At 57.5% G+C, this 27,035-nt stretch overlaps 1 protein-coding gene across 3 annotated transcripts in view; it reads left to right on the top strand.

Moving 5' to 3' along the window:
• Positions 1 to 26,516, top strand: part of HIP1R (huntingtin interacting protein 1 related) — a 29,000-nt gene extending 2,484 nt beyond the window's left edge. Inside the window, exons 2-32 of one of the 3 annotated variants that reach the window (XM_058531311.1) lie at positions 12,262 to 12,325; positions 12,870 to 13,012; positions 13,342 to 13,398; positions 14,601 to 14,681; positions 15,069 to 15,145; positions 15,403 to 15,464; positions 17,661 to 17,801; positions 18,619 to 18,676; positions 18,799 to 18,874; positions 19,056 to 19,196; positions 19,327 to 19,388; positions 19,622 to 19,694; positions 19,804 to 19,987; positions 20,112 to 20,200; positions 20,297 to 20,413; positions 20,496 to 20,597; positions 20,928 to 21,122; positions 22,164 to 22,311; positions 22,416 to 22,502; positions 22,885 to 22,992; positions 23,164 to 23,300; positions 23,556 to 23,666; positions 23,986 to 24,044; positions 24,301 to 24,331; positions 24,415 to 24,477; positions 24,836 to 24,936; positions 25,057 to 25,162; positions 25,302 to 25,425; positions 25,503 to 25,564; positions 25,666 to 25,872; positions 26,149 to 26,516. In XM_058531311.1, coding sequence (XP_058387294.1) covers positions 12,262 to 12,325; positions 12,870 to 13,012; positions 13,342 to 13,398; positions 14,601 to 14,681; positions 15,069 to 15,145; positions 15,403 to 15,464; positions 17,661 to 17,801; positions 18,619 to 18,676; positions 18,799 to 18,874; positions 19,056 to 19,196; positions 19,327 to 19,388; positions 19,622 to 19,694; positions 19,804 to 19,987; positions 20,112 to 20,200; positions 20,297 to 20,413; positions 20,496 to 20,597; positions 20,928 to 21,122; positions 22,164 to 22,311; positions 22,416 to 22,502; positions 22,885 to 22,992; positions 23,164 to 23,300; positions 23,556 to 23,666; positions 23,986 to 24,044; positions 24,301 to 24,331; positions 24,415 to 24,477; positions 24,836 to 24,936; positions 25,057 to 25,162; positions 25,302 to 25,425; positions 25,503 to 25,564; positions 25,666 to 25,872; positions 26,149 to 26,196 — 3,114 coding nt within the window. In that variant the 3' untranslated portion in view covers positions 26,197 to 26,516. Of the gene's footprint in view, positions 1 to 12,261; positions 12,326 to 12,869; positions 13,013 to 13,341; positions 13,399 to 14,600; positions 14,682 to 15,068; positions 15,146 to 15,402; positions 15,465 to 17,660; positions 17,802 to 18,618; positions 18,677 to 18,798; positions 18,875 to 19,055; positions 19,197 to 19,326; positions 19,389 to 19,621; positions 19,695 to 19,803; positions 19,988 to 20,111; positions 20,201 to 20,296; positions 20,414 to 20,495; positions 20,598 to 20,927; positions 21,123 to 22,163; positions 22,312 to 22,415; positions 22,503 to 22,884; positions 22,993 to 23,163; positions 23,301 to 23,555; positions 23,667 to 23,985; positions 24,045 to 24,300; positions 24,332 to 24,414; positions 24,478 to 24,835; positions 24,951 to 25,056; positions 25,163 to 25,301; positions 25,426 to 25,502; positions 25,565 to 25,665; positions 25,873 to 26,148 lie in introns of those variants that run through there. The other 2 variants (XM_058531313.1, XM_058531314.1) reach the window with 2 other exon arrangements.
• The last annotated feature ends 519 nt before the right edge of the window (positions 26,517 to 27,035 follow it).

The following is a 27,035-nucleotide window of genomic DNA, read 5'->3' as shown; positions in this document are numbered from 1 at the left end:
TGATAAAACCTTTTTCAAAATGGAGGTGACAAAATAGGATTGGCTTTTTGTTGGTGTTGTATTCTGAATACAGAATGCTACAGAATACAGTATACCTGCATTCTGAACCTGAAAATTCCCTGACTGTTAAAAGATAGTGTGGTGTCATGGAAGGTGCTTGTAGGCAGATAGACCTGAGTGCTAACGTGTGTCCCTGGGCAAGTTGCTTAAGTCCTGAATTTGTTTCCTCATCTGTAAGGATAGAGATAATTCCATCTACCTCCTACAGCTGTTTTAAGGTATAGATATGGTGAGGTAGGCTGAATAATGGCCTCTCAAAGATGTCCATGTCCAGGCCGGTCCAGTGGCATAGTAGTTAAATTCACGACTCTGCTTCGGTGGCCCAGGTTCGAGGGTTTGGATGCACACTGCTTATCAAGCCGTGCTTGTGGCAGCATCCTACTGACAAAGTAGAGGAAGATTGGTACAGATGTTAGCTCAGCGATGATCTTCCTCACAAAAAAAAATGATGTCCATGTCCTGATTCCTGGAACCTGTGAATATGTTACAGCCCTTGGTAAGAAAATGCTAATCAGCTGACATTTTTTTTTTAACTTTATTTATTTATTTTTCCCCCCAAAACCCCAGTAGATAGTTGTATGTCATAGCTGCACATCCTTCTAGTTGCTGTATGTGGGACTCGGCCTCAGCATGGCCGGAGAAGTGGTGCGTTGGTGCACGCCCGGGATCCGAACCCGGGCCGCCAGCAGTGGAGCGTGCGCACTTAACCGCTAAGCCACGGGGGTGGCCCCTCAGCTGACTTTAAAATAGGGGGCATAGCCTGGGTTATCCAGGTGGGCCCAATGGAATCACAGGGCTTTTATTTTTTTTAATAAATTTTTAATTTTTTTTTATAATTTTGTTTTTGAGGAAGATTGGCCTTAAGCTAACATCTGTTGCCAATCTTCCTACTTTTTTCCTTTTTTCTCCCCAAAGCCCCAGTAGATAGTTGTATGTCATAGTTGTACATCCTTCTAGTTGCTGTATGTGGGACGCCGCCTCAGCATGGCTTGATGAGCGGTGGTAGGTCCACGCCCAGGATCCGAACCGGCAAACCCTGGGCCGCCGAAGCGGAACCCGTGAATTTACCGACTACACCACCGGGCCAGCCCCCACAGGGCCTTTAAATGAGGAAGAGGGAGGCAGGAGGGCTTAGAGTGATGCTATGTGAGATGTGAGGGGGATTCCACTGGCCATTGCTGGCTTTGAAGAGGGAGGAAGGGGCTGCCAGCCTAGGAGCATGGGCGTCCTCTAGAAGCTAGAAAAGGCAGGAAATGGCTTCTTCCATAGAGCTTCTGGAAAGAAACACAGCCCTGCCAGCATTTTGATTTTAGCTCTGTAAGACCCATTTTGGACTTCTGACCTCCAGAACTATAAGATGATAAATTTGTGTTTTTAAGCCACTGAGTTTGTGGCAATTTGTTATAGCAGTAATAGGCAACTAACATATATGGAATGCAAACATAGTAGAGTGCTGTGCAAGTAGTCAGCTAGCCAGCTGTCTTTCTCCCTTCCCCACCCCAAAAAATGCTTTAAAATTTGAGAACTATTTCAGACCTTTCACTAGAGAGGAGACCCATCTTTGAGGCCTGTCCTGGGTGAGGACTCAGCAGATAGGAGTCTTGGAAATGCTAAATTCCAGGTTTGCTTCTTCCTCATGTAAGAACCCCTTTGCTTCTCTGGGCCTCAGTTTCCCCTGCAGGATATGGAATAGAGCCCAAAAGTTTCCTTCCTCTCAGGTCCGGATGAGAGAGGGGCCACACTACTCAGTGAGCCAGGCCCCAGGGTGGGCGTTAGATACAGGCGTAGAGCTAAGACTACCCAGGTGCTGGGGGTTTCCAGTGGGGGAGGAACGGTGGAGGGAGAACAGCCAGTAGAAAACAGTTCATGTTTTCTAGGTCAGTGACACGTGCCCCTCATGCCCCTCAGCAGCCTCTGGAACTGAAATCTAGTAAAGATTAACATTTATTGACACTCAGGACTTCGCAGCCCCGGCTCGTGTTAGACCAGCGCTGTCCAATAGAAATAGACTATGAGCCATATCTGTAATTTTTAGATTATTGAGCCACATGGAGAGAGAAACAGAAACAGGTGAAATTCATTTTAATCGTATATTTTCTTTAGTCGGGTGTATCCAAAATATAACCATTTCAACATGTAATCACTATAAAAGTTATGAATGGGATATTTTACATTCGTTTCCTCCCAAGTCTTCAAAATCCATTGTGTGTGCAACACCCACAACATATCTCAGTTTGGGCTCTCACATTTCAGTTGCTCCGTAGCCACACGTGGCTAGCGGCTACCGTATTGGACAGCACGGTGTTAGAATCACCTGGGGAGCTTTTTAAAAATGTCAGTGCCTAGGTGCCAGAGAGTCAGAGTGATTTGGTCTAGACTGGGCCCTGGGCATTGGTCTGTTTTTTTCAAGTTCCCCAGCCAGGAATTCTTTAGAACCTTATTATTAAAGGCAGACCACAGGACACAAACAGGTGTTTGGGAACTTAACTCGAGTTTCTGGTTTGACCCCAATGAGCGGTGTTCTTTGGGACTCCCATATTTTGCACACGTTGGTCCCTCTGCCCTGACTTCCCTCTCCCGTGTGCCCATCCCCCCCTCCATGGAGTCTCCTCTGATGAGCAGGTGGACTTACACACTCCCAGCTTTGTGTCTTCGTTATTCCTTATAAACACTTTGTAAGTCACTACCCTTTCTGGGCCTCATTTAAATGTTCACCAAAAAAAAGTTCCTCTGGCCTCTGAGTTCGGGGAGAAATCTAAAGCAAGTGGTAGACAGCCAGGCCACCCCCAGCTCCATCCCACCACTGTCAGGGGCCACTATCAGCTCCCTGGGGGCAGGGGCAGGTCCGTCTTCTCCCCGCCGGGTCCCCACATGCAGGCATGGTACTCGGCACCCAGTACAGACTGGTTGAATGGCTGAAGAACAGAGGCGACCCCAGGCTCCTTTCTGAGGAGAGAGAACCAGGCTCACAACCACCCTAGGATGCTTCCCCCAAAGCTGAACAGGAGCCACTCCAGCAGCACTTACCTTCCCGCTGAGGCCGGAGCCAGCTGGGGTGGATCGTGGGTGGTGAGCTGTGCCGTTCCACCACATGTGCTGCTGTTTCATGCCAAGATGCCCTCCACCTGGTTCTGCCGCATCAGCTTGCTTGGTGATGCTCAGATAGGCAGCTGACTTCCTGACTCCCAGGCTGTCGGAATCCCCCTCGGCTCCCCAGGTATCAGGTGACCTCTTGGTCCAGGGTGGGATGGAGCTGCTAGTCCTCACTCCCCCTTCCCATCTTTGATGTACATTTGCCCCCGTGACAGTTCATGAGGACCATTGACTGCGTGTCTGTTGGCCTGTTCCTGGTGCTTTGGGCTGTGCTACAGGAAGATAAAGATCATTCCCAGAGTTTTCATTTCAGTGAAGGAAGTGGGAGAGGTGTGAGATGGACAGGTGTGCTATGGCAGAGCAGTTGAGAGCAAGACTGTGCCTTGCTCTCCCCATCTGCAAAATGGAGATGGTAATAATAGTCCCCACGTCGTGGAGCGGTTGTGAGGATTTACAGGACTTCACAGTGCCTGGTGCAGAGTAAATGCTGTCACATTGTGTACAGAGAAGCAGGTGAGACTGAAAGAAATAGAGATCACATCCCTCTTGGGCTCTATGCCCCTAGTTTAGCCGACTGTGGGTGAAGAGAGAGGCAGTGAGGGCAGTTTGGAAGAGCTGCAGATCTGCAGCCGGGTTGGGCGGGTGTGGGAAGGTGGGAACAAGTGAGCCTACGGATGCTCATGTTCCAGACCCGCTCCCCCTTCTCCAGGACAGCAGGCCTCCGCTTCCAGGTGACATTGTTCTCTGGGAAGATACTCTGGGGGAAGCCTCAGGGAGGTTGGGGGAAGCCGGCCTGTGACTCCCTTGGCAGAAACACCCACCCTTCTGACCTTGCCCCCAGGCCAGCCTCCCAGGCTGGGCAGACTGGGGCCATTTGTGAATGAAACCCGACTGGGCATTCAGTTCCGGCATCGTGATGTGGAAAGTCTCTGGAGTCAAGTGTAGGCCTGATTGGCTGAGGGACAGGGAAACCCAGCTGGCTAACCTGAGACGCCTGGCCCGAAGAATGGAGCCACCTTGGCCAGCCAGCTGGACTGTTGGCGATGCCCTTCCCCTTCTCCACCTGACTTCATGGTGGACTCAAATGTCACCTTCTTTGTGAAGCCATTGACTGCTTTCTTCCTGCCCAGGCCTTACTATGCTTTCCTAGTTCTCGTGACATTATTCGCCCTGTCTCCCCGATACACTGCGGCTGAACCAGCAGAAGTGGACAGATGCAAGGCTGGGCATGTGTTTAGGTCCAGGGTCATGGGAAGAGGGTTTGCATTGCCTCCCCTCTGAGCCCCCTAAGCACTACCCCCTTAACCCCAAGATCCTCAGGCTGGGACAGTGTTGGCTCCTCTTGTGTCCTAGCACCCAGGAGTGCCCGGCTCGGGACACACTCGGTGTGCATGTACCCAATGAGTGGATGCCATGGGGGCTGGCGAGTCTCCTTTCTTTGATGCTGTCACTTGGCGAGGCCTAAAAGGCCCACAGTACCCACTGCAGGGAAGGACGTGAGAAAAGTTTAGTTGAGGCGGGCTTGTTTTTTCTCTTGCTGAAATAAACACGATCCTCGAACTGCAAAACACTATCCTCGAACTGCAGTAGGTCTGCCTGCCAGGGAATGACTCAGCCCCCTGGCTTGTGGGACAGACAGGTCTGTGGAGTGATGTCACCAGGGCCCAAGGAACAAAACCTCCTGGGCTGGCTCCCTGTCCATTCTGGAGGCACGACTCAGGGCCTTGTCCTCCTTCTCCTCATGTGTCACCTGCAGAGCCCAGGGGAGAGGTGGCAGTGGGCCGGCTACCACTTGTGAACTGCATCCTGGTAAGAAGGAGGATCCTTCCCTGGGCTCATGCCTGTCCTCTGGAGGGATAGGTGGCCCCAGCGCGGCCCTCCAGTTTCATAAGCGGTAGAATAATTGAGAGGCCTGGCTGGGGCGGGGACAGGGGATATGAATGAAGACAGAGGAGGTTGAGTCGGTAGGATGGGTGTTTCTCCGTTGACTTCCCTGTCTGCTAAAATCACCGAGCTGCAGACCTCAGGCCCAGAGCTCCTCAGCGCTTTGCATGTAACCACATCCTAGCCGCCTCCTCAGCTACAGAAATCCTGTGTCTGCTTTCATCAGACAGTCTTTGAGGTGGCAGACACGTTTGAATGAGATCTCTCTGTCCTTCAAACAACTCTTTGGAAACGCTAAAGCAAAATGACCCACCTCTGCCAGCCCTTGTGCCTGCCTCTTTGAAGGAGGCTTTTGTCCCTGCCGACTGCTGCCGTTCAGCATCGTGATGATGTTACAAGGAGGCTTAAGTCTGATTCATCTCAGGGTTGATTTTAAAAATAGAAATTGCTTTATAGTTGCCTTTACTGTTTAACTCTAGTGGTTAAATTATTAGCTGGAGAAAGAGACACTCACTGCCTTGAATTTAACCAGTACTTACATTTGAAAGAGCTCTTGTTCATTCAAGTGTTCACTTTCATTCATCCAATAAAGATTTATTGACACCAGGCACGGGTCTGGGGCCTGGAGATACAGCAGGGAGTGAGACCGACCGGGTTCCTTAGGCCATGTACATCTGTTTGGGTGCCGGAGGTAGAACAGAATAAAGGCTAAACAAGATGGTTTCAAATAATAAATGTCCCGGGTGAAATTAAACAGGAAGATGCTGTCCGTGTGGAGGGAGGGGCTGCTTTAGCTAGAGTGTTTGGGGAAGACCCTTCGGGAGGGGGCATTTGAGCTCAGAGCTGGGTGAGGGAGAAGCATAACCCTGGCCTGGACGTGGGACCAGGCTTCTCTTTGAGGAAGAGAAGGAAGTATGTGTGGCTGGAACACGGCGAGATGTTTCAGACAAGCTTTGTGTGTGTTTGCATCTAGAAGACCCGAGGATTTTTTATTCCTGCTTCTCAGACAGGGAAGCTATGGTCTGGAAAGGGAAAGTTTCTAAAGCAAAGGTTCCCCAGTGAGTCGGGGCCGAGAGGACCGGGGTCTGAGGGCTAGGGTGCTGCGGCCAGCAGCAGTGGAACTGGGTGAGGAAACGTGTTTTGTCCCCAGATGTGTGGGCTGCTGGGGAAGGGGTCTCCCCGAGTCCGTGTTCCTCTGCTATGCGGGACTTCCCAGGGACTTGAGGACATCAGATCTCACAGAGCGGCTGAGGGCTGTGGGTGCCCGGGTGTTGTGACATAGGCGCACGTTGGGCTGAGGAGGTGTGGCCCCATGAGATGCTCACACTCTTGCTCCCTCCTCAGTGACTGTCCCCTCCCTGCTGCCCCCCTAACTTCGCAGATACTCCTGAACTTCCTGTTTTTTTTGCCTGGCTTGAAGCCCCACAGCCGACAGGGCTTCCCGGCTTGGTCTTCTGGCTGCACTGACAGTGTCCACGCTGCCAGGCTCTGCTTCTGTTTCGAGCCTCTCAGAGGGTACCACCCGCTGTGGCTCCAGCCCTGGCCCGGCTGCCTCACCCGGGTCTCCTCTCTTCTGACCCAGCACCGGCTGAGAAGCTTCCTGGTGTGTGTCCCTGCGAGGGGCCCGTCCAGGGACGAATGGCCGCTCTGTCTTACCTGGTCCTGGGGTTGTCTCCTCAGACTTGACTCCTGGGGCCTCTGCCGGCACCAGATTGGGTTCTTATTAGACAGACAAGGACGAGATTGTTCCTGGAAGCAGGCAGGTGTGTCTTGAGGGCTCAGGCTCCCGTGGACCCAATGGGGCCCTTGTAAGAGGCCTTCCCAGATGTCTCCACCCTGGTCGCAGGTCAGAAGCTGCCCGGGACGGAGCCAGAGGGAGCTGGGATGAAGGCCGGGGCCCCAGGAATGGGGGAGGAGTGGAGCAGCCCCATGAGCTGCTCAGCGCCTCCCCAGTGCTGTTATTACCCGCGGTTTGAACAAATTCCCCAATCCAGAATCTGCATCCTGACTTGGAATGGGGCCAGGTGCTGCCTGAGCGGGAGCAGGCCCCTGGGGAGCTGGGTTCCTGTGGTGGGACAGAGAAGGCTGGCTGTGTTGGCGCACTGCTCCCTCAGCCCAGCCCCTCTTCCCTGGGGGGAAGGAGGGGGGGAGGCAGGGGACCACAAGTGGCGGAGAGGACAGTCTGCAAAGCCAGGCAGCCTGGCTTGCAGTCCTGCCCAGCCACCCTGGGCAGTTGCTCGACCTGCCGAGCTGAAGATTCCCCATCCGTATTGACGGGGAGGACTGTGTGAGCGTCCAGTCAGTATGGTAAAGTGCTTAGACCAGTGCCTGGCAGGGCTTAAGCACTCATCGAAATGTCATTATTATGACCTTGGGCAAGCGATTAACCTCCCTAAGCCTTGCTTTCTTCATCCGCCTGCTTCCAGGGTTACTTAGGAGATTAAATGAGATAATACCGGTGAAGTGCTCAGCGCAGTGCCTGGCACACGGCTGAACTCGATAAAAATCATTTTATTATTAAGTTATTGAGACCAGTTTGCTGGCCTCGTGGCATGAAATGTGCCTTTTACAACCTTCCCGGTGCCAGTGATTTTGACTGTCTCCAGAGCATGCTGGAACTTTCCCATCCCTTGGCCTGTGGCCACCCCCAGTGTTGTGTCCACCTCTGCCCTGTGGAAGGTCAGACCCCTCATCATCCTGGCACTGGGTGGAATGAGGTGCAGGCTCTCAGAGAATTCCAGGGGAGGTGGCTCCCCAGGGCCTGGGGTGTGGGCTTATTGGATTTTTCTAGCACAGAAGGAGCAGCAGTGGTCTGAATGCCCATGAAACTGTTTAATCCCCACCCTCAGGGTCTAAGGAGCATGTCTCTGCCCTCTGGTGTCTTTGCAAACCCTCCAGCTCCCCCCGCCCAAAGTCTCCCTGGGCATTTCTGGGGTCTCTAAAAGCTGCAGAACCCGCCATTATTGCTCCTGTGCTGCTTTCCTGCCTCTGTTCAGAAGTGGGGAGAGCCTCTCCCTGCTCCCCATCCCCGACCACTCGAAGGTGGAATGGGAACTGCTCTCCTTCCTCCCACCCACGACCCTTCTCTCCAGCTCTGGATTTTCTGTTCCGACACTGAGGCCCCTAATCAATCCATTCCACTCAAAGCTTGTGTCTCCCTGGAAGGTTTCTCTCCATGGCGATTGATCCCAGTAGCTGTGAGGGATTAAATTCGCTGTTGTCGGAGCTGCTGCGGTGGTTCTGGCCCTGGTGGCTGTACCAGGGCAGAAGAGAGCCTTTTTTCAGGGTGGCAGGCTAGAGAGAACCCACACGATGGTCCTGGGTTTCCCTCTGGATCCCCCTTATCCTGCAGTTTTCCCACAGTCACCCATTGGGCTGGTATGACGATGCCATGCCATGTGGACAGAACTAAGTGTCACTGACAGATCTGCCTCGAGACTGAGCTGTGTCAGAGTTGCCTGGCGTAGATTCCAGTGCTAAGGAGTATGCTCTCCCCACCTCTGCAGCCCACTCGGGACAGGCGGGGGAGACGGATGGGCGTCCCCGGGCCTGACGTCCCCTCCTGGGACGAGGCTTGGCTGCTGTGCCTGGTAGGAAAAGCCAGGCCCTGTAAGTGTCCACAGACTCTCTCTGTGTGAGCACTGTGCCTCCTTGTGAGGCTTCCCAACCCATACATCTGCCGCCCTGCACACAACGGGGCCGTGTTCCCGCCCCGGGAACTGCAGCCAGCGTGGGGAGTGGGCGGCACCCGGAGGTGGGGGGACGGGAGAAGGCCTGATGCACCGACACACTGTGCCCTCTACCAGAGTCACCACATCTCGCTGGGTCCCCAGAGCCTCCCTCCCTGCTTCTGAAAATCTTCCAGATCTGCTGGGCTCTGTTTAGGGGCTGGGGGCACAGCAGCGACCAGAGAGGCAGAACCGCTTCCCTCATGGCACTGACATCTGGTGGTGTGGGGTGGAGTGGGGAGAGATGGATAATAGACAAATAAGGAAAACATTGTTGTCAGGAGTGCTGAGTATACAGAGAAGCATAAATCAGGGGATTTAAGTAGGGTGGCAGCAGGAAGGTGACAGGTGAGCAGAGACCCAAAGTGAGAGGGGCGGCGGGCGCTCTTTCTGGGGGTCCAGTGCCCAGCCCTCAGGGGGCCCAGTATACATTTGGACCAACAATGAAGTAAGCCTGTGCCTGGTGACCTGTGGGAATGTCTGACCTTGCCCCCCAGCTAAGCAACGCTGTGAATGCCCTCCTCCCTGCTCCAGGAAAGGCAGCCCTTCTCCTGGGCCCCAGCCAGCCCATTCCTCTAGGGTGTGTCTGCGTCTGCTCTCCAGCTGCAGGCCCCGGGAGGAGAAAGGGGTAGGCCTCCAGGAGGGAGAGGAGTTAATATGCAGCCCCTTCCTGGGGTCTGCTCGGACGTGGGGAGGAGAAAGCACTTGCTGTGACTGTGGTTGCATCTCAGCGTCCACAGCCTCCTCCTGGACCTGCTCTGCATGTGTAGCTTGGGCTCTGCTTTGCTCTTGCTCGGATTCTGGACCAAGTGGCAGTTGTCAGAGAGGCAGCTCAGGTGACAGGGCAGCTGGGGATGAGATTACACACCCCCAGAGACAGGATGCTCCTGGCTTAGGAGCTGGCAGCTGCTTGTTGCTGGAGGAGGCACGGCCCTACCCCCTTGCCCTGTGCACTGCCATGTGTGCCCATCTCTTCCCAGCTCTGCCTGCACGGGAAGGAGGCGCCTGGGGAGCTGTACGGCTGAATCACTAAGGACAGCGAACATGGGGTCAGCCAGCCCTGGCTTTGCCCTTATTAGCTGGACAGACAAGAGACTTAATCCCTCTGTGCCTCAGTTTCCTCATCAGGATATTGGGCTCATGACCACTTCCTAGGGTTGTTGCTGGGAGGCATTTCCTGTGCCTGGCACAGGGTAAACACCCAGTGAATGGCAGTTGTTGATCATCATCACCATGACTGTGGACAAAGTTCTGCTGGGTGGGGTGTGATTTTTCACGTGGAGCAGGGAGTAGTCCAAGTCAGGGCACAGCTTCTCTCACGGCGGCTGCTCAGTGATGCTTGTTGAGCAAAGGCGGGCGCCGAGGCTGTGCTGGCAGAGGATCGGCAAACAGAACAGATGGCCAAGGGAGCCTTCCGTGTCTGGCTCACTGAGGCTTTGAGAAGAGGAGCCAGAGTCTGTCTGGGTTTCTCTCAGGCCCTGGTTCAGGAGGCAGGGAGCTGCTCTCCCAGCCTGTCCTTGATCCCGGGAGAGTGGCCCCTGAGGGGCCCGGGATGGTGTGTGGCTGCAGCCCAGGGCTCCCCGCACCCCATGAACCGGGCCACAATGGGCGCTGTGTGTGAAAGGAGCTCAGCCTGCCTGTGGAGGGGGCCAGGCCCCCCGCTCCCAGCTCCATCAGCTCCTAGGTCTGTGCGTCTGATCAGAAAGGACCGCCTTTGCTCCCATGGGTTGCTTTTCTTACAGAGGAAACCTCACAGCCTGCTGATTGGCCCAAAGTCAGTTCACAATAGACGGTAAATGAGTTACTATTGCTCAGATGCCAGAGATGGAGAGCACTGTGGCCTCTAAGATAAAAAGGAAGTGCCAGCACTGCCCCTCGAGGCTCCCCTGTCTTGTCCCCACTCCTACGAGGACTGCTGGGGCCTGTGCTCCTGCCCAGGTCACACCGTGCAAATGTGTCCTGGTGATGACGCGGCGACCTGCAGGCTCAGGTCGCAGCTGCAGGGTGAGCATGCAGCCCCTGGAGCCCTTGCTCTGCCCAGGGCAGGTCCTTGGACAGCCTGGGGGAAGGGCAGTGTGGGCCCTGGCTAAGGACCTGGGGGAGACTCGGGAGAATCGGCTGGCCTGGAGAGGCCTATGTCTGCATTTGTCAAGGGCCCAGTCCCTCCAGCAATGGCACAGGAAGCTCTTCTCAGTCCACAAAGACTGATGTCCCCCGCTCAGTGCCGGATGGGTGGAGAGGCCCCCATCCTGGCCCCAGGTGGAGAAATAAATCAGATCCACAAGTAAACCCAGGGCTGGCGGTAGTTCTGGGGTGAGTGTGGCGGAGGGTGACAGTAAGTGCCATGAGCCATTGGTGAGGGAGCAGTCACATCTAGGAAGCCCTCTTGGAAGAGGAGGTATTGAGGTAAGGGGGAGGAGACACGACTCCAGCAGATGGAAAAGGGAGAGGCCCTTCACCAAGGCTGAGCTGCTGCTTGCTCAGGGCCCAAGTGGCAGCAGCAGGTGTGCTAAGCAGAACCCCCTTCCTGCCACCCCCTTGGGGCCACAGTCACCATGTGCGTTGGTGGGGATGGCTGCTGAGTCAGGGAAGAGGTGGCCTGCGTGGCAGACAGGCAGCGGGACCTGGGTTTGTCCTGGTTTTCCATGGAGTGGCTGTGTGGCCCTTGTCAGCTGGCATCATTTCTTGGGCTTTGCCCCACGGTAAAGTGGGGATGACACGCAGCTCTTCAGGGAGGGCCGTGAGGGCTCAGGTCCCAGAGGAGGGACGGGATGGAGGAGGCCACGTTGTGCTGTGACTGGCCGCTCCCCTGGGGCCCAGGGGACCTCGCCTTCTGGGGACAGCTAACACACGTAGGCTTCAGACAAGAGGTGGTCTCCTGCAGCCACAGCCAGCTTTTTCGTTATTGCCGAGAGCCCTGAAAGCTCTCGGTGGCTTTGTGGCATCGGGTGTTAGCTGTAGGTTGAGCTGCACATATCGAGTGAAAGCAGAGTCTTCGGAGGTCTGCTTGGCTTAGGTTGAGAGACTTTCTCTTCCCCTCATCTCTACACTCACCTTTACCTGGAAAATCCATCCTGTCTGTGTGTTGCCCTTTTTGCCTTTGGGGTGGTCTCTCGTGGGGAAGGCTGCCCAGTGGAGGTTTTTTTTTTTTTTTTTTTTTCGGTGAGGAAGATCAGCCCTGAGCTAACATCCATGCTAATCCTCCTCTTTTTGCTGAGGAAGACCAGCTCTAAGCTAACATCTATTGCCAATCGTCCTCCTTTTTTGTTTGTCCCCCAAAGCCCCAGTAGATAGTTGTATGTCATAGTTGCACATCCTTCTAGTTGCTGTATGTGGGACGCAGCCTCAGCATGGCTGGAGAAGCGGTGTGTTGGTGCGCGCCCAGGATCCGAACCCGGGCCACCAGTAGCGGAGCGTGAGCACTTAACCGCTAAGCCACGGGGCCAGCCCCATGCCCAGTGGATTTTTGAATTCCACCTCCTCTGTTCCTTCACAGGCCATCAGCATCAGCAAAGCCATCAACACCCAGGAGGCCCCTGTGAAGGAGAAGCATGCCCGGCGTATCCTTCCCTGCCTCTGGCCGGCCCTTTGTCCCTCGGGGTTCCTGTGGGGAGGCAGGGAGGCTGTGAGGAGGACATGGGCCTGGCCTGCGTGGTCTCTGACTGTGGATTTGGTGGGAGTGAATTAGGGGAGCAGTGTGGCTCTGCACATGGCCGCCAGGGCTTTGTGAAGTCCGCCCTCACCGAGACAGGAGGCCCAGTGAGGTATGTCCTCACATGGCCTTGGACCAGCCGGGCCTCTCGCCATGCTCAGCTCCTTTCAGACTCTGAGTCCCATCTCAGGAGTACCATCTGTCGTCTGAGGCCATTGGGCCCAGTTAAATTCGTGGGGCATGACCTTGCCCTTTTTCTTGCCCTTAGCTAAAAACCATAGCTCTTGGTGAACTGTGGCAGATGTGGAGGGAGAGGGACGTGGGGAGAAGGTGTTCACTGGCTGTGGGGTGAGGGGCCGGCCTTCCATGTGCGTCTCTGTAGTCGCTGAGTGGCCCCCGACCTTCCTCATGCTTGAGTTGCTGCTTGCCGCACTTGGCCTTGACCGTGCTAGGCATCATTCTGGGCACTCACCATGAGAAGGGGGCCTTCACCTTCTGGTCCTATGCCATCGGTCTGCCGCTTCCTAGCAGCTCCATCCTCAGCTGGAAGTTCTGCCATGTCCTCCACAAGGTCCTTCGAGATGGGCACCCCAATGTGAGTAGCTGCTGTCCCCTGGTCCCGAGAGAGGCAGGTCTGTTCCAGCCACCCTGTGCTTCCCAGGGCAGCGGGAGGCCTGGGAGCCTGGACGCTCCATCTGCTGCTGCTTGAGCAGGCCGGTGCCCCAGGGAGAGCACCGTCCCTTTGAAACTAGACTGTCCTTGTGTCTGTCGGCCTTAGCTTGGGGCTGGCCCGCCCCGCCTGCTGCCCTCCACCTCGTCCCTCCCTGCCCTCGGCATGCCTGCCAGCGCGGGGAGTAAATATGTTGGGACCCCTCTCGCAAGGTGCTCACCTTTCTCCCTCGTCTCCCCCCCTTCACGCTGCAGGTGCTGCACGACTGCCAGCGGTATCGGAGCAATATTCGGGAGATTGGAGATCTGTGGGTAGGTGCAGGGAGCAGGCACAGTGGCCTTAGCACCTCGCAGACGAGAACCATGCAGAAAGTCTAGCCACAGGCCTGCTGTGTATTCGAGTCCCCCAGTGCAAGGGGCTGAGCGAATGGGAGCATCCTGTGACAGGTGTCTTTCTCTCAGAGCAGAAGTTAGTGATATTATTTGGGATGACGGGGAGATGAGCATCAGTAAATGAAGTTGCAGCCTTGCTTCTCAGGCCTGGTGCAGGAAGTGCTAAATGCAGAACCAACGGGCCCTCCAGCTCCAGAAATCACCAGCCTTGGGTCCCTGTGGGGTGGGAAATGTGGCAACACCTGACCCTAAGTCTGGGCATCTCACGGTGGTGCTTAGAGCCCGGGTGAGGGGTGCAGACTCCCAGGCCCCCTCAGACCAGCTGCTTTAGAATGTGGGGATTGGAAGTCGGCATTTTCAGAGAGCTCTCCAGAAGATTCTTACCCACAATAGAGTCAGAGCCCCAGGAGCCTATGTTCTAGAGCCTCTCCCAGACCTTCAGGAATTGGAGGCATCCTCTGCATGGAAAGAGGGCCTCAGGCCTTATTTGTCCTCTGAAACTGCAGCGGCCTTGTCAGCCGGACAGGGACAGGGCGGCCTCTGGGAACTGACCCGGCCTGTGGAGGGAAGCGGGAAGGCCCGGCCAGGGCGGCGCACGACCCAGAACTGCCGTGTTTTACAGATGCCCCTTGAAGTGAGGAAAACAGTGCCATTTGCAGATGCAGGCCCAGCTGGTGTGGCCACGGGGGTCGTGGCATTTGGAGGTGACAGAGAAGGCAGCTGGGAGGATGTGTACACACGTCCGTTGGAATGTGCCTCCCTGGCTGCCACCAGCATTTTAATAAAGTGTCCCAATCAGAGTTGGCCTGTTGCCCTGGACAAAGCGCTCTTGTCACAAGAGTTTCCTTGGCAAGAATGACAAGGACTAAGTTAAAAAAAAAAAAAAAAAGCTATAGACAAGGAGGGAGATTGGCAGAGGAATGAAGAAGTGGCTGCCTCTGGTGGGTTGAGCAATATTGGTGAAGAAGTGACTGAGTGGGTAGGTGAAGGAATGACACTCAGCTTGTCACCTTGCATCTTCCCACCTCAGCTTCCTTGTCTGCCCTGAGTCTGCCTGGGTCCTGTAGAATACCTGGGCATGTTCACAGGCAGTGACCTTACCCTGCGCTTCTTCTCCACAGGGCCATCTGCATGACCGATACGGACAATTGGTGAACGTTTACACCAAACTCTTGCTGACCAAAATTGCCTTCCATCTCAAGGTAGTTTCCCTGGGAGGGTCGAGGGGCTGAAGGGACCCTGGGCTCTTGCCTCCGTGAGGTCATGGGACGTAGAGGAGCGCAGGATCTCTTCTGTCCCTACCTTAGCCCAAGGGGAGTGAGGGATGCCTGGGCGTCATCAGAGTCAGAACACCTTGAGGCATTTCCCTGGGATTTTGGAGGTGGTCTCAGCCTTGCCCTGGGCTCCGAGCAGCCTCTCTGCCTGGTCTCTCTGGTCCCTCACAGGCCCTCCTCAGCCAGCGCCCAGGGCAGATGGTGGCTTCACAGGCTAGGCGGCCTCTCTGGCCTCTTCCCCTCCCTCAAAAGCAGAACCAGTTCTGGGCCGGGGCCAACATGGGCTGCAGTTGAGTGGGGATGTCTTCTCTGCAGCACCCCCAGTTTCCTGCGGGCCTGGAGGTGACAGACGAGGTGTTGGAGAAGGCGGCTGGGACTGACGTCAACAACATGTGAGTCCCTCAGGGTGGTGGGGGCTGGTGCTGTCAGTGGCTCTCTGGGGCTGAAGGTCATGTTCTCAGGAGATGAGGCCAGAGTTAAAGGGTTGGGGTTTATTTGGAATCAGGCATTTTTGGCTGAAGGAATGTTGTCCTGTGGAAAGGCATGCTGGTGGACTGTGCTCCCTCCTCCCGCTTGAGCAGGGGTGGGGGTCTCACAGGGGCATGCCCCCCACCTCTCCCACTCATCTCTCCCCTCCTTTCCTCTGTAGCTTCCAGCTCACTGTGGAGATGTTTGATTATATGGACTGTGAGCTGAAGCTTTCTGAATCAGGTGAGCTGACCGAGCAGGAGATCTAGGGCCTGAGTGCGATTCCTCAGGGCTTGGGGTTGGGACGAGAGGGAGAAAGACCTGCTGTGTCTGTTAGCCAGACTAACTTCCCAGTCTTGAATGCACCTGACCCCTGGGGTTCCACGTCCCCACCAGGAATAGGAAACAGGGCCTCCAGGTGCCCCCAAAGCACAGGGGAAACCTCCCCACCCCTGCAGAATGCTGGGCCCCCCAGGTATGTCCAGGGCACGGTCTCGCTGTTCCTTCCACTGAGGGAACTCACTCCATTGGCCCCAAGGCAGGGAGAGCACCGGGCGGACAGCACCGGCAGCCACCTCTTCAGGGTCCTGACCGGGCTCCCGTCCCAGAGAGAGTTGGTTTGGCTCGTCTTGCCCATTTTCTGCTGTAAAAGACCTCTGAGTCATGTTGGACTTCCCAGCCAGGAACCAGCAGCCGTTGGACAGGAAATCTCAGAGGGCTCCCCGACCCGAGGCCACAGAGGTGATTGTTTTGGGTGGCAGCTTCAGAACAACTTGTGGGTGACTCAGCGCTCTCCATAAGAGGGCTAGAAACAAATGCCTTTTTAAGGGAAAATCAGGAGTTAGGAAGGTGGGTCTGGGCAGCCTCCTGGCATTCCCGTGTCTGGACTCCCAGGCTGGGCAAGTCCAGTGGGCAGCTCGGACCTAAACCCTCTGTGCCCCAGAAGACCTGCCCAGGACCCGACCCGGGGAGCGGAAGGCAGGGATCCAGGGCTGTGGATGCTGGGCTCTGCGTCCTGCCAGAGATGTGCCAGGCAGAGCCGAGTCCTACCGTCCCCACCCCTGCACTGCTGTCAGCCTGGGTTGGGGCTGAGTGTGGGTAGGGCAGTGGTCCCCATGAGGGAGGGTGGAGAAACCCACAGGCGGGCACCCCACCCCTAGGAACACTGACGTCTTGATGAAGCACAGAGAAGGGGGCACAGCAGTCGTCCCACGTGCCAGCATCTTCCTGGAGAAATGGTGCAAGGGTGTTTCCCGCCCCTGGGTTTGTAACAGCCAAAAATAGGAAATGTCCTCAGCGCCCCCCAGTGGACAAATGGCTGCGGCGCGCTGTCTGTGCAGGGTAGGGAGTGGAGAGAGATGGCGTCTGTGTCTTCTCTGACAGGGAAAGATCAAAAAAACATTCTGCTGAGCAAAATAAAGCCCATTGCAGAACAATATTTACCTACATGTTTAAAACTCAGTAGTACTCTGTGTGTTTTAATTTTTTACAAGGAAAATGTACTTGACATGTAGCTAAAAATTAATTTTTAAAAAGGTGTGAGGGATGGCACTTAGCTCTTTCCTTCTTGTTCCTTCCCTCCCTGGCATTCTCATGTCACGTGGGGGTTTGCAAATGGTCCCACCCCAGGCTAGGTAAGAGTAGGACCCCAGGGCTTGGGGCCTGCTGTTCTGGAAGTGTCCCGGTGTCTGTCTCTTGTGGGTACCCTGGCAGCTCCCCTGCCCTGACCTGCTGCCTGCTCTTTGTTATTTCTCTCTCTGCCCTAGAGAAAAGGCTGGCTGGGGAGGCAGCCTTATGTTTCCCTCCTGCTTGGTTGATCTGAAGAAAGGCTTGATTGTCAGGGGCAGGGGAGGTTGACCCCCAGGTGCAAGTGAGGTCTTGGGGTCACTTGGGGTTTGCAGAGCAGAGTCCTAACCCTGCTGGGGTGTGACTGACCAAGTGGGCCTTGTCCCCACATCTGTAAAGGAGGCATTTGGGCTCCCCAGCCTTAAGCCTTCCTCCCTCCCTAAGATGCAGAGTGAGCTTGAGGCCCATGGGTACAGGACTGTTTAGGTCACCCTGTTGCTATAGCTCCTCGTTCAGGGCCCACCGCATGGAGGCTCTGGAAACCCTGACCGAGCGGAGCGGGATTTCATTTGCCCCAACCTCACTGTCACCCTGGTTCGTGGGAGCACTGGACCTCAGTCTGGGGCAGCCACAGTGCACGGGGCTCCCATCCTAGCAGTTAGGAGCACGTTGGGGGACTCGGGACAGAGTCCCACTGCCCGGCTGGGAGTAGTAAAGCCCGTTACCCAGGCCGCTGCGCCATCTTCAAACCCACCCCCCAGGGGTGCTGTGACAATGCCGCGAGACGATGGCTGTTCACCATGGCTGTCACCAACGCTGATCCCAGTGGGCTCCCCGGGCTCATGCTCCTCCTCCTGCCTCTCTTTTGCGCAGTTTTTCGGCAGCTCAACACAGCCATCGCTGTGTCTCAGATGTCCTCAGGCCAGTGCCGCCTGGCCCCCCTCATCCAGGTCATCCAGGACTGCAGCCACCTCTACCACTACACGGTCAAGCTTATGTTCAAGCTGCACTCCTGTGAGTCCCCCAGCCCTCCCACTGCCAGCTGCGGGCCCCCCAAGGTTCCGCCAAAGCCCCAAAGGGCTGTGTTTATGTGGCTTATATTGATCGGCAGTTACCGTTATCAGAAATGAAAATCAAGAAATTAGTTAAAAGTGGCAATAATAAATTCATTACCCATTAACATAAATAACATACTTGTTATGAAAAATCAGTATTTTCCAAAACAAAAAAAAAGACTTAGTGAAAAGAGTGGCCTGGTTTTACGTATCTGCGGCTCTCTTAAATGCCTGGCCTCAGAGAGGGCAGCCGGGCCTTGCCCGCTGCTGTGCTCAGTCTGGTGCGACGTCTCATGTCACGTGCGCTGGCCGGGACCAGCACAGAAAGGCACGTAGTTTCTCCACAGCGTCAGAAAGACTTCGGACCCGGCAGACCCTCTGAAAGGGTCTCGTCCCCAGACCCCAGCTGGGCTAGGGTGTGTGAGCTATTCAGACATTAGCCCAGGGCAAACGCAGGTCTGAAAGCGACTTTACGGTACACCCCAAAGCCAGGCGCCAGCTTGGTTTGCTGTGGTCACGGTACTGTCCTTCCTTCTCACTGTTTCCTTTCCTCCCCTCACTCAGAAAGTCATGGGCTGACCCCTCATCGGGGTCTCATCCCACCCTCCCCATGGGTGGGGGGCATCCAGCCAGGTGGTGGGTGATCTCTCTGATCTATGATGGTTTCTAGAATGTGGAGGAATAGGGAAGGGAGAGGGAGGGAGCGAGTCTGAAGTCTTCCTAAGCCACAGAGCAGTGAGCAGAGAGGAAGTCCATTAAACCTGTACCGCCCCCAGGTCTCTCGGCAGACACCCTGCAAGGCCACAGGGACCGGTTCCACGAACAGTTTCACAGGTACCAGCCTGGGCAGCGCTGAGGCACGGCCGGGAAGAGCTCCGTGGCTCCCAGCCACGTGTGCTGGGGCTGCCCGGCCAGAGCATGCCTCCTCAGTGACCTCCCCCCATCCATCCCCACAGCCTCAGAAACTTCTTCCGCAGAGCCTCGGACATGCTCTACTTTAAGCGGCTCATCCAGATCCCCCGGCTGCCTGAGGTACCTGCCGCCCTCCCGAGGCCGCCCGCCAAGCTGCAGCCCTTGTTCCTGCCCTGGGTTCTGGGCACTTTGAGGATTCTGGGCGCCCAGCAGGGACCCCATGTGGGCTCTGGGAGTGGCAGAGGGAGGACTGCCTACACGGGAGGGGAGGCTGAGCAGCTCCCACCCACTGCCCCTATAGGGACCTCCCAACTTCCTGCGGGCCTCGGCGTTGGCCGAGCACATCAAGCCCGTGGTGGTGATCCCTGAGGAGGCCCCCGAGGACGAGGAGCCCGAGACCCTCATTGAGATCAGTACGGGGCCCCCTGCCGGGGAGCCAGCGGTGAGCTGCCCCCTCTTCCCGCGTGGGGTGTTGGGGAGGGGGTCTGGTTCCCTCTCCCTGCACCCTCTGCCTCCTGGCCTGGAGGGCCCAGGGGAGTGGGGGTGGAGGTCACCGAACTTTGCTGTGGCAGGTGGTGGCTGACCTCTTTGAGCAGACGTTTGGACCCCCCAATGGCTCCATGAAGGACGACAGGTGAGAGCCTGGGGAGCTGGCTGCTGTTGGGGGTGCTGGAAACGGCCTTCACAGAGCTATGGTCAGAAAAGGCCTCAGGTGGGGGACACAACTTGAGATGCCCACATCACGAGGGGCCGCTGATGAGAAGACCAGTTCCCGTGCCCAGGTCTTCTGATTTTCCTGGTTGACTGAACTTGAACGTGAGGACTACGGGCCTCAGAAAACTCTGCCTGCCTGACCTCTGTTCTCAGGGACCTCCAGATCGAGACCTTGAAGAGAGAGGTGGAGACGCTCCGTGCCGAGCTGGAGAAGATCAAGCTGGAGGTGAGGGGCTTGGGCAGAGGGTGGGCCTGGGGCTGTGGGGCTGCCCCCACCACCACTCAGGCCAGGTAGGGTCCGCACGCCCACCCCTATGCCATTCCCGCCGGCGCAGGCCCAGCGGTACATCTCACAGCTGAAGGGCCAGGTGAACACACTGGAAGCCGAGCTGGAGGAGCAGCGGAAGCAGAAGCAGAAGGCCCTGGTAGACAATGAGCAGCTCCGCCACGAGCTGGCCCAGCTGAGGGCCGCCCAGCTGGAGGGCGCGCGGAACCAGGGCCTGCGCGAGGAGGCCGAGAGTGCGTGGGCTGGGGCCAGGGTGGGCACATCCCAGCATGAGCGCCTCGTCCCGACGTGTGGGGGCTGGGCTTCTGGGGGGCCTCTGCTGTGTTCGGGGATCACGGCCTCGCCTTTCACCTGCAGAGAAGGCCAGCGCCACAGAGGCGCGCTACAACAGGTTGAAGGAAAAGCACAGCGAGCTCATCAACACGCACGCTGAGCTGCTCAGGAAGGTAGGGCCCAGCCCAGCCCTGTTGAGGCAGAGCTGGCTGGAGGAGGGGAGCCCCCGTGGTGGCAGAGCATGAGCCTATCCCCCCCCCCCCGTGCAGAACGCAGACACGGCCAAGCAGCTGACGGTGACACAGCAGAGCCAGGAGGAGGTGGCACGAGTGAAGGAGCAGCTGGCCTTCCAGATGGAGCAGGTGAAACGGGAGTCCGAGATGAAGGTGCGTCCGCTGTATGCACAGGGCCCTGGCCCTGTGGGTCCCGGCAGCCCCATTGCCTCCATGACACACTGTCCTGTTCCAGCTGGAAGAGCAGAGTGACCAGCTAGAGAAGCTCAAGAGGGAGCTGGAGGCCAAGGCCGGGGAGCTGGTGCGCGTGCAGGAGGTCCTGAGCTGCACGGAGCAGGTGTGGGGGCTGCCGGGCAGCGTGGCCTCCCCGGATTGGAGGCATCAGGAATTAGGGGCCTCTTTCTTGTGAACTGGGCCACACTTAGATGCCACTGGGTTGGTTCACAGGGGCCCTCAGCAGTCCTGGGGGACAGCTCTGACCCAGCACTGTGAGGGGTACACAGGAAACGGGACCTGGCCCTGGCCCTCAGGAACCTCTCAGTCTGAGAGTTGGGGGATAATGAAGGCCCTAAGGAATTGTCTGTAAAGTGGGGTGGGGATGAGGGGGTGGGGATGAGGGGGTGAGCAGGGCCTCTGGAAGCCTTGCTCACACACCAGGTGTTCACAGAGTGGGTCAGAGCTGAGCTCGCGGCTGGACACGCTGAGTGCAGAGAAGGACGTGCTGAGCAGCGCCGTGCGGCAGCGGGAGGCTGACCTGCTGGCGGCCCAGAACCTGGTGCGGGAGAAGGAGGAGGCGCTGAGCCAGGAGCGGCAGCGAAACTCCCAGGAGAGGGGCGAGCTGCAGAGGCAGCTTGCGGACAAGGTAGCGGCCCCCCACCCTGTATAACAGCTGGATTGAGACAGAATTCACAGGCCACACAGCTGACCCATTGAGAGTGTACAAGTCACTGGTTCTTAGTATGTTCACATGTTCACAGGACTGCTTCCACCTTGTACTTCCAGAACATTTTCACCACTCCAAAAAGAAACCCCTTATCCAATAAGCGATTACTCCCCATCCTCCCTCCACCACCACTGCCACCACCAGCCCCTTGCCACCGCTCATCTACTTTCTGTCTCTGGATTTACCTATCCTGGACATTTCACAGAAATGGAATCATGCAATATGACTGGCTCCTTTCACTACGCATAGTGTTTCCAAGGTTCATCCATGTATCAGTATCTCATTCCTTTTCATGGCCCAATAATATTCCATTGTGTGGATAGACCACATTTTGTTTATTCTTCTGATGGATATTTGGGTTGTTTCCACTTTTTGGCTATTATGAAGAATGCTGCTATGAATGTGTGTGTACAAGGTTTTGTGTGAACACGTAAGGCATCATTTCTCTTGGATATATACCTAGGAGTGAAACTGCTGGGTCACGTGGTAATTCTGTGTTTAACTTTTGAGGAACTGCCACAGTGTTTTCCAAAGTGGCTGCACCATTTTCCGTTCCCATGAGGAACGTATGAGGGTTCCAATTTCCCTGCGTCCTTGCTAAGACTTGTTACTGTCTCTTTTTTATTTTAGCCGTTCTAGTGGGTGTGAAGTGGTGGCCCGTTGTGCTTCTGATTTGCATTTCCCTGATGGCTAATGATGTTGAGCACCTTTTTATGTGTTCACTGCCATTTTTGTATCTTGGGAGAAATGTTTGTTCAGCTCCTTTGCCTATTTTTAACTGGGTTGTCTTTTTATTACTGAGCTATCCGCCCCACCCTTGAGGGAGCAGCCCAAGCACTGAGGGTGGAGTGGGGCCTCTCCTCAGACCTCTGTCCCCAGCGAGGGTCTCAGCTAGGTCCTGCCTGCTTGGTGGGCCACTCCTGGGGCAGGACTCTAAGCAGCTTCTCCCTCTCCCACCAGGAGTCTCAGGAGCAGGGGCTGCAGCAGAGGCTCCTGGATGAGCAGTTTGCGGTGCTCTGGGGCACTGCCGCTGAGGCCGAGCGCATCCTGCAGGACGCTGTGAGCAAGCTGGACGACCCCCTGCACCTGCGCTGCACCAGCTCCCCGGGTAGGGCCGCCGGCGCAGGCGCTCACCTGCCCTGAGAGAAGCGGGCGGAAGGGATGGGGCCTCAGGCCGGGCACCCCCCTCACCGGTCCTCCCTGTGCTTGCAGACTACCTGGTGAGCAGGGCCCAGGCAGCCCTGGAGGCTGTGAGTGCCCTGGAGAAGGGCCACACCCGGTACCTGGCCTCCAGGTCAGGTGAGTGCAGCTGGGTACAGGACTGGGCAGGCCTGAGGCTACCGGCAGTGGTGTGCTCATTCCACCAGCCTTTGCTGCCTCCTACCTTCCAGGAGGTTTCCCATAACAGGCACCTCTTGAAGAAGCTGAGCAGGTGCCCCCAGAGAGCCCTGCCCTGCAAGCCTGGGGTCATACAGACCTGGGTTTGGTTCCTGCCCTGCTGCTTTCGAGCTATGTGACCTTGGCCTAGCGCCTTCTCCCCTCCGTGCTCTCCTCTGCTCGTCCGCAAACTGGGGTTCGGGTGTCTGTCTTGGGCTTCCTGGGCAGCCTGCTGTAAGGCATCAGCCGGGGACTTGCTCCATGGTGGCAGCGTTAGGGTTTCGTTGTCCTCCTTCCCACACAGATGCCTCTGCCCTGGTGGCAGCCCTGACCCAGTTCTCCCACCTGGCTGCGGACACCATTGTCAATGGCGGTGCCACCTCCCACCTGGCCCCCACTGACCCTGCTGACCGTAAGTGGGCCCCAGGCTTATGTCACACGAGGTCCTCACGGTGGACCGGGGAAAGGCCTGCAGACAGGTCCTGGCGTTCGGATCCTGTTTGTGTACTGGGGCTGGGACCTGTGTTGGAGCTTCTTCTGGGGGCCTTGGGCACTGGCTCTCCTCACAGCTCTCTCCCTCCAGGCCTGATCGATACCTGCCGGGAGTGTGGGACCCGGGCTCTGGAGCTTGTGGGGCAGCTGCAAGATCAGCAGGCTCTGCAGCAGGCCCAGCCCGGCCTGGTGCGGACTCCCCTGCAGGGCATCCTTCAGCTGGGCCAAGTGAGTCGTGCAGGCATGGCACTGAGTGTGGGCCAGGGTCGGGGGGGGCCAATGGGCTAGGGTGGGGCTTGAGTCCCCAACTTCTCTGCACCTCCCTCCAGTATGGGTTGAACGGGGGCTCATGTGCAGAGCCTGCAGCTGCAGGACACGGAGCAGGGACAGAGCACCCCCACAGAGCCCTGCTGCCCCTGTCTCCCAGGCTCCCTGTGGGGTTGAACGCACCCTGTCTGACTTCTAGATGCCCTCTCCCCCCAGGAGCTGAAGCCCAAGAGCCTGGATGTGCATCAGGAGGAGCTTGGGGCCATGGTGGACAAGGAGATGGCGGCCACATCCGCAGCCATCGAAGACGCCGTGCAGAGGATCGAGGTGAGGACTGGGATGCAAGGCCTCCTCCGGGTCCTGCAGGAGCCCTGGGGGCTGGGATGAGTGCAGGCTGTACCCACCTCTGCTCTTGGTCTTTGTGCAAGGGACAGATGGCCTCTGCAGGTCAGAGCTGGCAGGGCAGGGAGGTGGCCCTGGCTTTCCCACCCTGAGCCGTGCCCTCTCCTTCCCAGCTCAGTGGCTGTTCTTGGGGGGCTGGTCCTACGCCAGTATTTCCTTTGCCCCCAACTGCCCCCCTCCCGCGCTGCCCCGCTCCTGCGCTGCCCTTCTCGAAGCCCCCTCACAACTCTGTCGTTGGGTGTAGGACATGATGAACCAGGCCCGCCATGCCAGCTCTGGGGTGAAGCTGGAGGTGAACGAGAGGTGAGCCCCACTTCTGCCCCCCAGTGCCTCATTATGAGGCAGGTTCTCCACGGCCCTCCCAGATCCAGGGGGCTTCTGCCCTCCTGACTGCTTGTCTCTCCAGAAAGAAGGGCTGGGAACAAGCAGAGCGCACCCAGCCTGTGGGGCCACCCTCTGAGCACCTGCTGTAGCCAGGCCCTGCGCCAGCCTCCCTGATGCCCACCCACTGTGGCGTCTGGGACCACATTGCAGTTCCTTCTCTCTCTTTTCCCCCCAGGATCCTCAACTCCTGCACAGACCTGATGAAGGTAAGTGGCCGGCTGGGACCCCAGGGCAGGCTCTGTACCTGGGAGGGCCATCCCAAGAGTGACATGTGTCTTGGTCTTGGCAGGCCATTCGGCTCTTGGTGACAACGTCCACTAGCCTGCAGAAGGAAATTGTGGAGAGTGGCAGGGTGAGCTGGGCCACCCACTGGTCTGAGAGGGTGTCCCTGGCTGGGCAAGTGCCAAGCAGGCCATGCAGCTGGGCCAGCAAGGGACATTCCTGAAAGGGGCATGATCCCAGACCATTCCAACTGTGGCTGAAGCTGACCACAGGGCTCCTTTGGGCATGAGACTCCTGGATCGTGCAGAGTGATGAGACCCCCGCCAGCGTACACACAACGTCCCCGGGAATCACAGCTGAATCCCCCCACGGCCCAGGGATGCGCCCTTGTGGCTGGGATGAGGGGAGAGGGCCGCATGGGGATCCCTTGCCGCCACCTGTGATGTCTTTGACTGGTCCACCCCGCCTTGCCCTCCTTTGACCACTAGGGGGCAGCCACGCAGCAGGAATTTTACGCCAAGAACTCACGGTGGACCGAAGGCCTCATCTCTGCCTCCAAGGCGGTGGGCTGGGGAGCCACGCAGTTGGTGTATGTTGCCCCAGGTGGGGGGGCAGCAGGGGCAGTGGTGCTCAGGTTGGGGAGGGAGCCCAGGGGTGGCCGGCTGTCCATGGGGTCAGAGACCCAGGCCCTGCCTGGCTTTGCCCCCAGGGAGTCAGCTGACAAGGTGGTGCTTCATACTGGCAAGTACGAAGAGCTCATCGTCTGCTCCCACGAGATTGCGGCCAGCACAGCCCAGCTGGTGGCAGCCTCCAAGGTGAGGCTCCGTGCTCGGCCTGGCCTCACCTCAGGTTACTCAACTCCTAGCCATGGTGGATACGCAACACGTGGCAGGGAGACCAGGGGATGGAGGGTGAGCCCAGCGGGCCCCCTGACCCGCCCCCGTGCTCCCCCAGGTGAAGGCCGACAAGCACAGCCCCCACCTGAGTCGCCTACAGGAGTGCTCCCGCACCGTCAATGAGATGACCGCCAACGTGGTGGCCTCCACCAAGTCAGGCCAGGAGCAGATTGAAGAGAGAGGTGAGTGCGGGGGCCCTGGCAGTGGCTGGGGTGGGGGTGAGAGCGCCCAGACACTGACCCCCTCCTTCTGGCCACAGACACCATGGACTTCTCCGGCCTGTCCCTTATCAAGCTGAAGAAGCAGGAGATGGAGACCCAAGTAGGTGCCCCTCTTGGGTGCGTGGCTGGCATCTGGGCCTGTCCCTCTCCGAGGGCCGAGCTCCGAGAGGAGCCGTGCTGAGTGGGGGTGCGGGTCTACAGGTGCGAGTGCTGGAGCTGGAGAAGACGCTGGAGGTGGAGCGCGTGCGGCTGGGGGAGCTGCGGAAGCAGCACTACGTGCTAGCTGGGGGCGTGGGGACGCCCGGCGAGGAGGAGCCCAGCCGGCCCAGCCCTGTGCCCCGCAGTGGGACCTCCAAGAAGCCACCCCTGGCCCAGAAGCCCAGCATGGCCACCAGGCAGGACCACCAGGTGCCAGGCGTCAGCGCCGGGGTGGGGAAGAGGTTGACGGGAGGGCGCCTGGGAGGTGTTGTCCCGGCCTCTGCTCCCGGGTCTGTGGGCACGTGGCCTTGGGAAAGTCAGAGAGCACTGAGAAGCCCCAGCAGGAGCAGAAACGCTGCCCCAACAACATGGGGAGCACAGCAGGTGGCAGGGGCTTGCTCAAGGGGAAGATGCAGGGGCCAGGAAAGGTGGGGTGCGTGGGGGCCTGGCCATGTCCACTGAGCCCCTCACCTTTGACCCCTGCAGCTCGACAAGAAGGATGGCATCTACCCGGCTCAACTTGTGAACTACTAGGCCCCAGAGGGGTCCAGCAGGGAGGCTGGTGGGCAGGCCTGGGCCTCACATGGCTGCCCTGACTTGGCTGAGGAGCCTCCGATGAGCCCCATCCCCAGCAGATGGCACCAGCCCCTGCACCAGGTGCCCAGGCTCCCTGCCCCACGGCCCAGATCAGTGTGCCCAAGGCCAGCAGCCCTTGCTGAGCCCAAGGGATCTGGGCTGACCAGGGCAGTTCTGGATGTGAGTCTATTTATCTACAATAGGAACTTCTGAGAGCGGCCAGGACCCAGCAGGCCTGAGCCATAGCTCTTCAGGAAATACACAGAACATTCTTAATATTCCGAGTTAGACCCTTTCTGTATGGGTTTGTATTCAGCACACTGGGAAGCAGGGCCTCCCCTGCCTTTTGGACACAGGGTCTGAGGTTAGAGATGAACAGAAAGGACACAGTCTGTGCTAGCTGTTGGGGACGCGGGTAAGATGTCACCTGTTTGTGGCCAGCCGCCCTGGGGCACTGATTCCATGGAGATGGGACCTGGTGTGGCCTCAGGCAAAGCAGGAGGTTCTAGGGTGGGCTGGGGGTATCCCCCTCTCTCCCTACCTCACTCTGGGGCGCCAGCGATGAGAGTGCTGAGCGGGAGAGCGGATGCTGGACGGGACCCTTGTCTGGAGGGAGAGGGGCAGAGTGGGTGCTGCTGCCAGGCAGGCAGGTGCTGTGGCTACGAGCCCGGCCCGCTGGGCACAGGTGCTGCCTTCGTTCCTGGAGTCTCTGTTACCCTTGAAGTCTGTGGTGACTCTCCCGTTTCCCGTTTTTTATTCCCCCTGACCTGGCTGCCCCTGCCCTGGTGGCCCAGTTC

Source organism: Diceros bicornis, chromosome 35 (genome assembly GCF_020826845.1).
Source record: "Diceros bicornis minor isolate mBicDic1 chromosome 35, mDicBic1.mat.cur, whole genome shotgun sequence".
Classification (NCBI taxonomy): Eukaryota; Metazoa; Chordata; class Mammalia; order Perissodactyla; family Rhinocerotidae; genus Diceros; species Diceros bicornis.
Note: the sequence above shows the minus strand (reverse complement) of the source record. Positions and strands in the feature narration are given on the sequence as shown.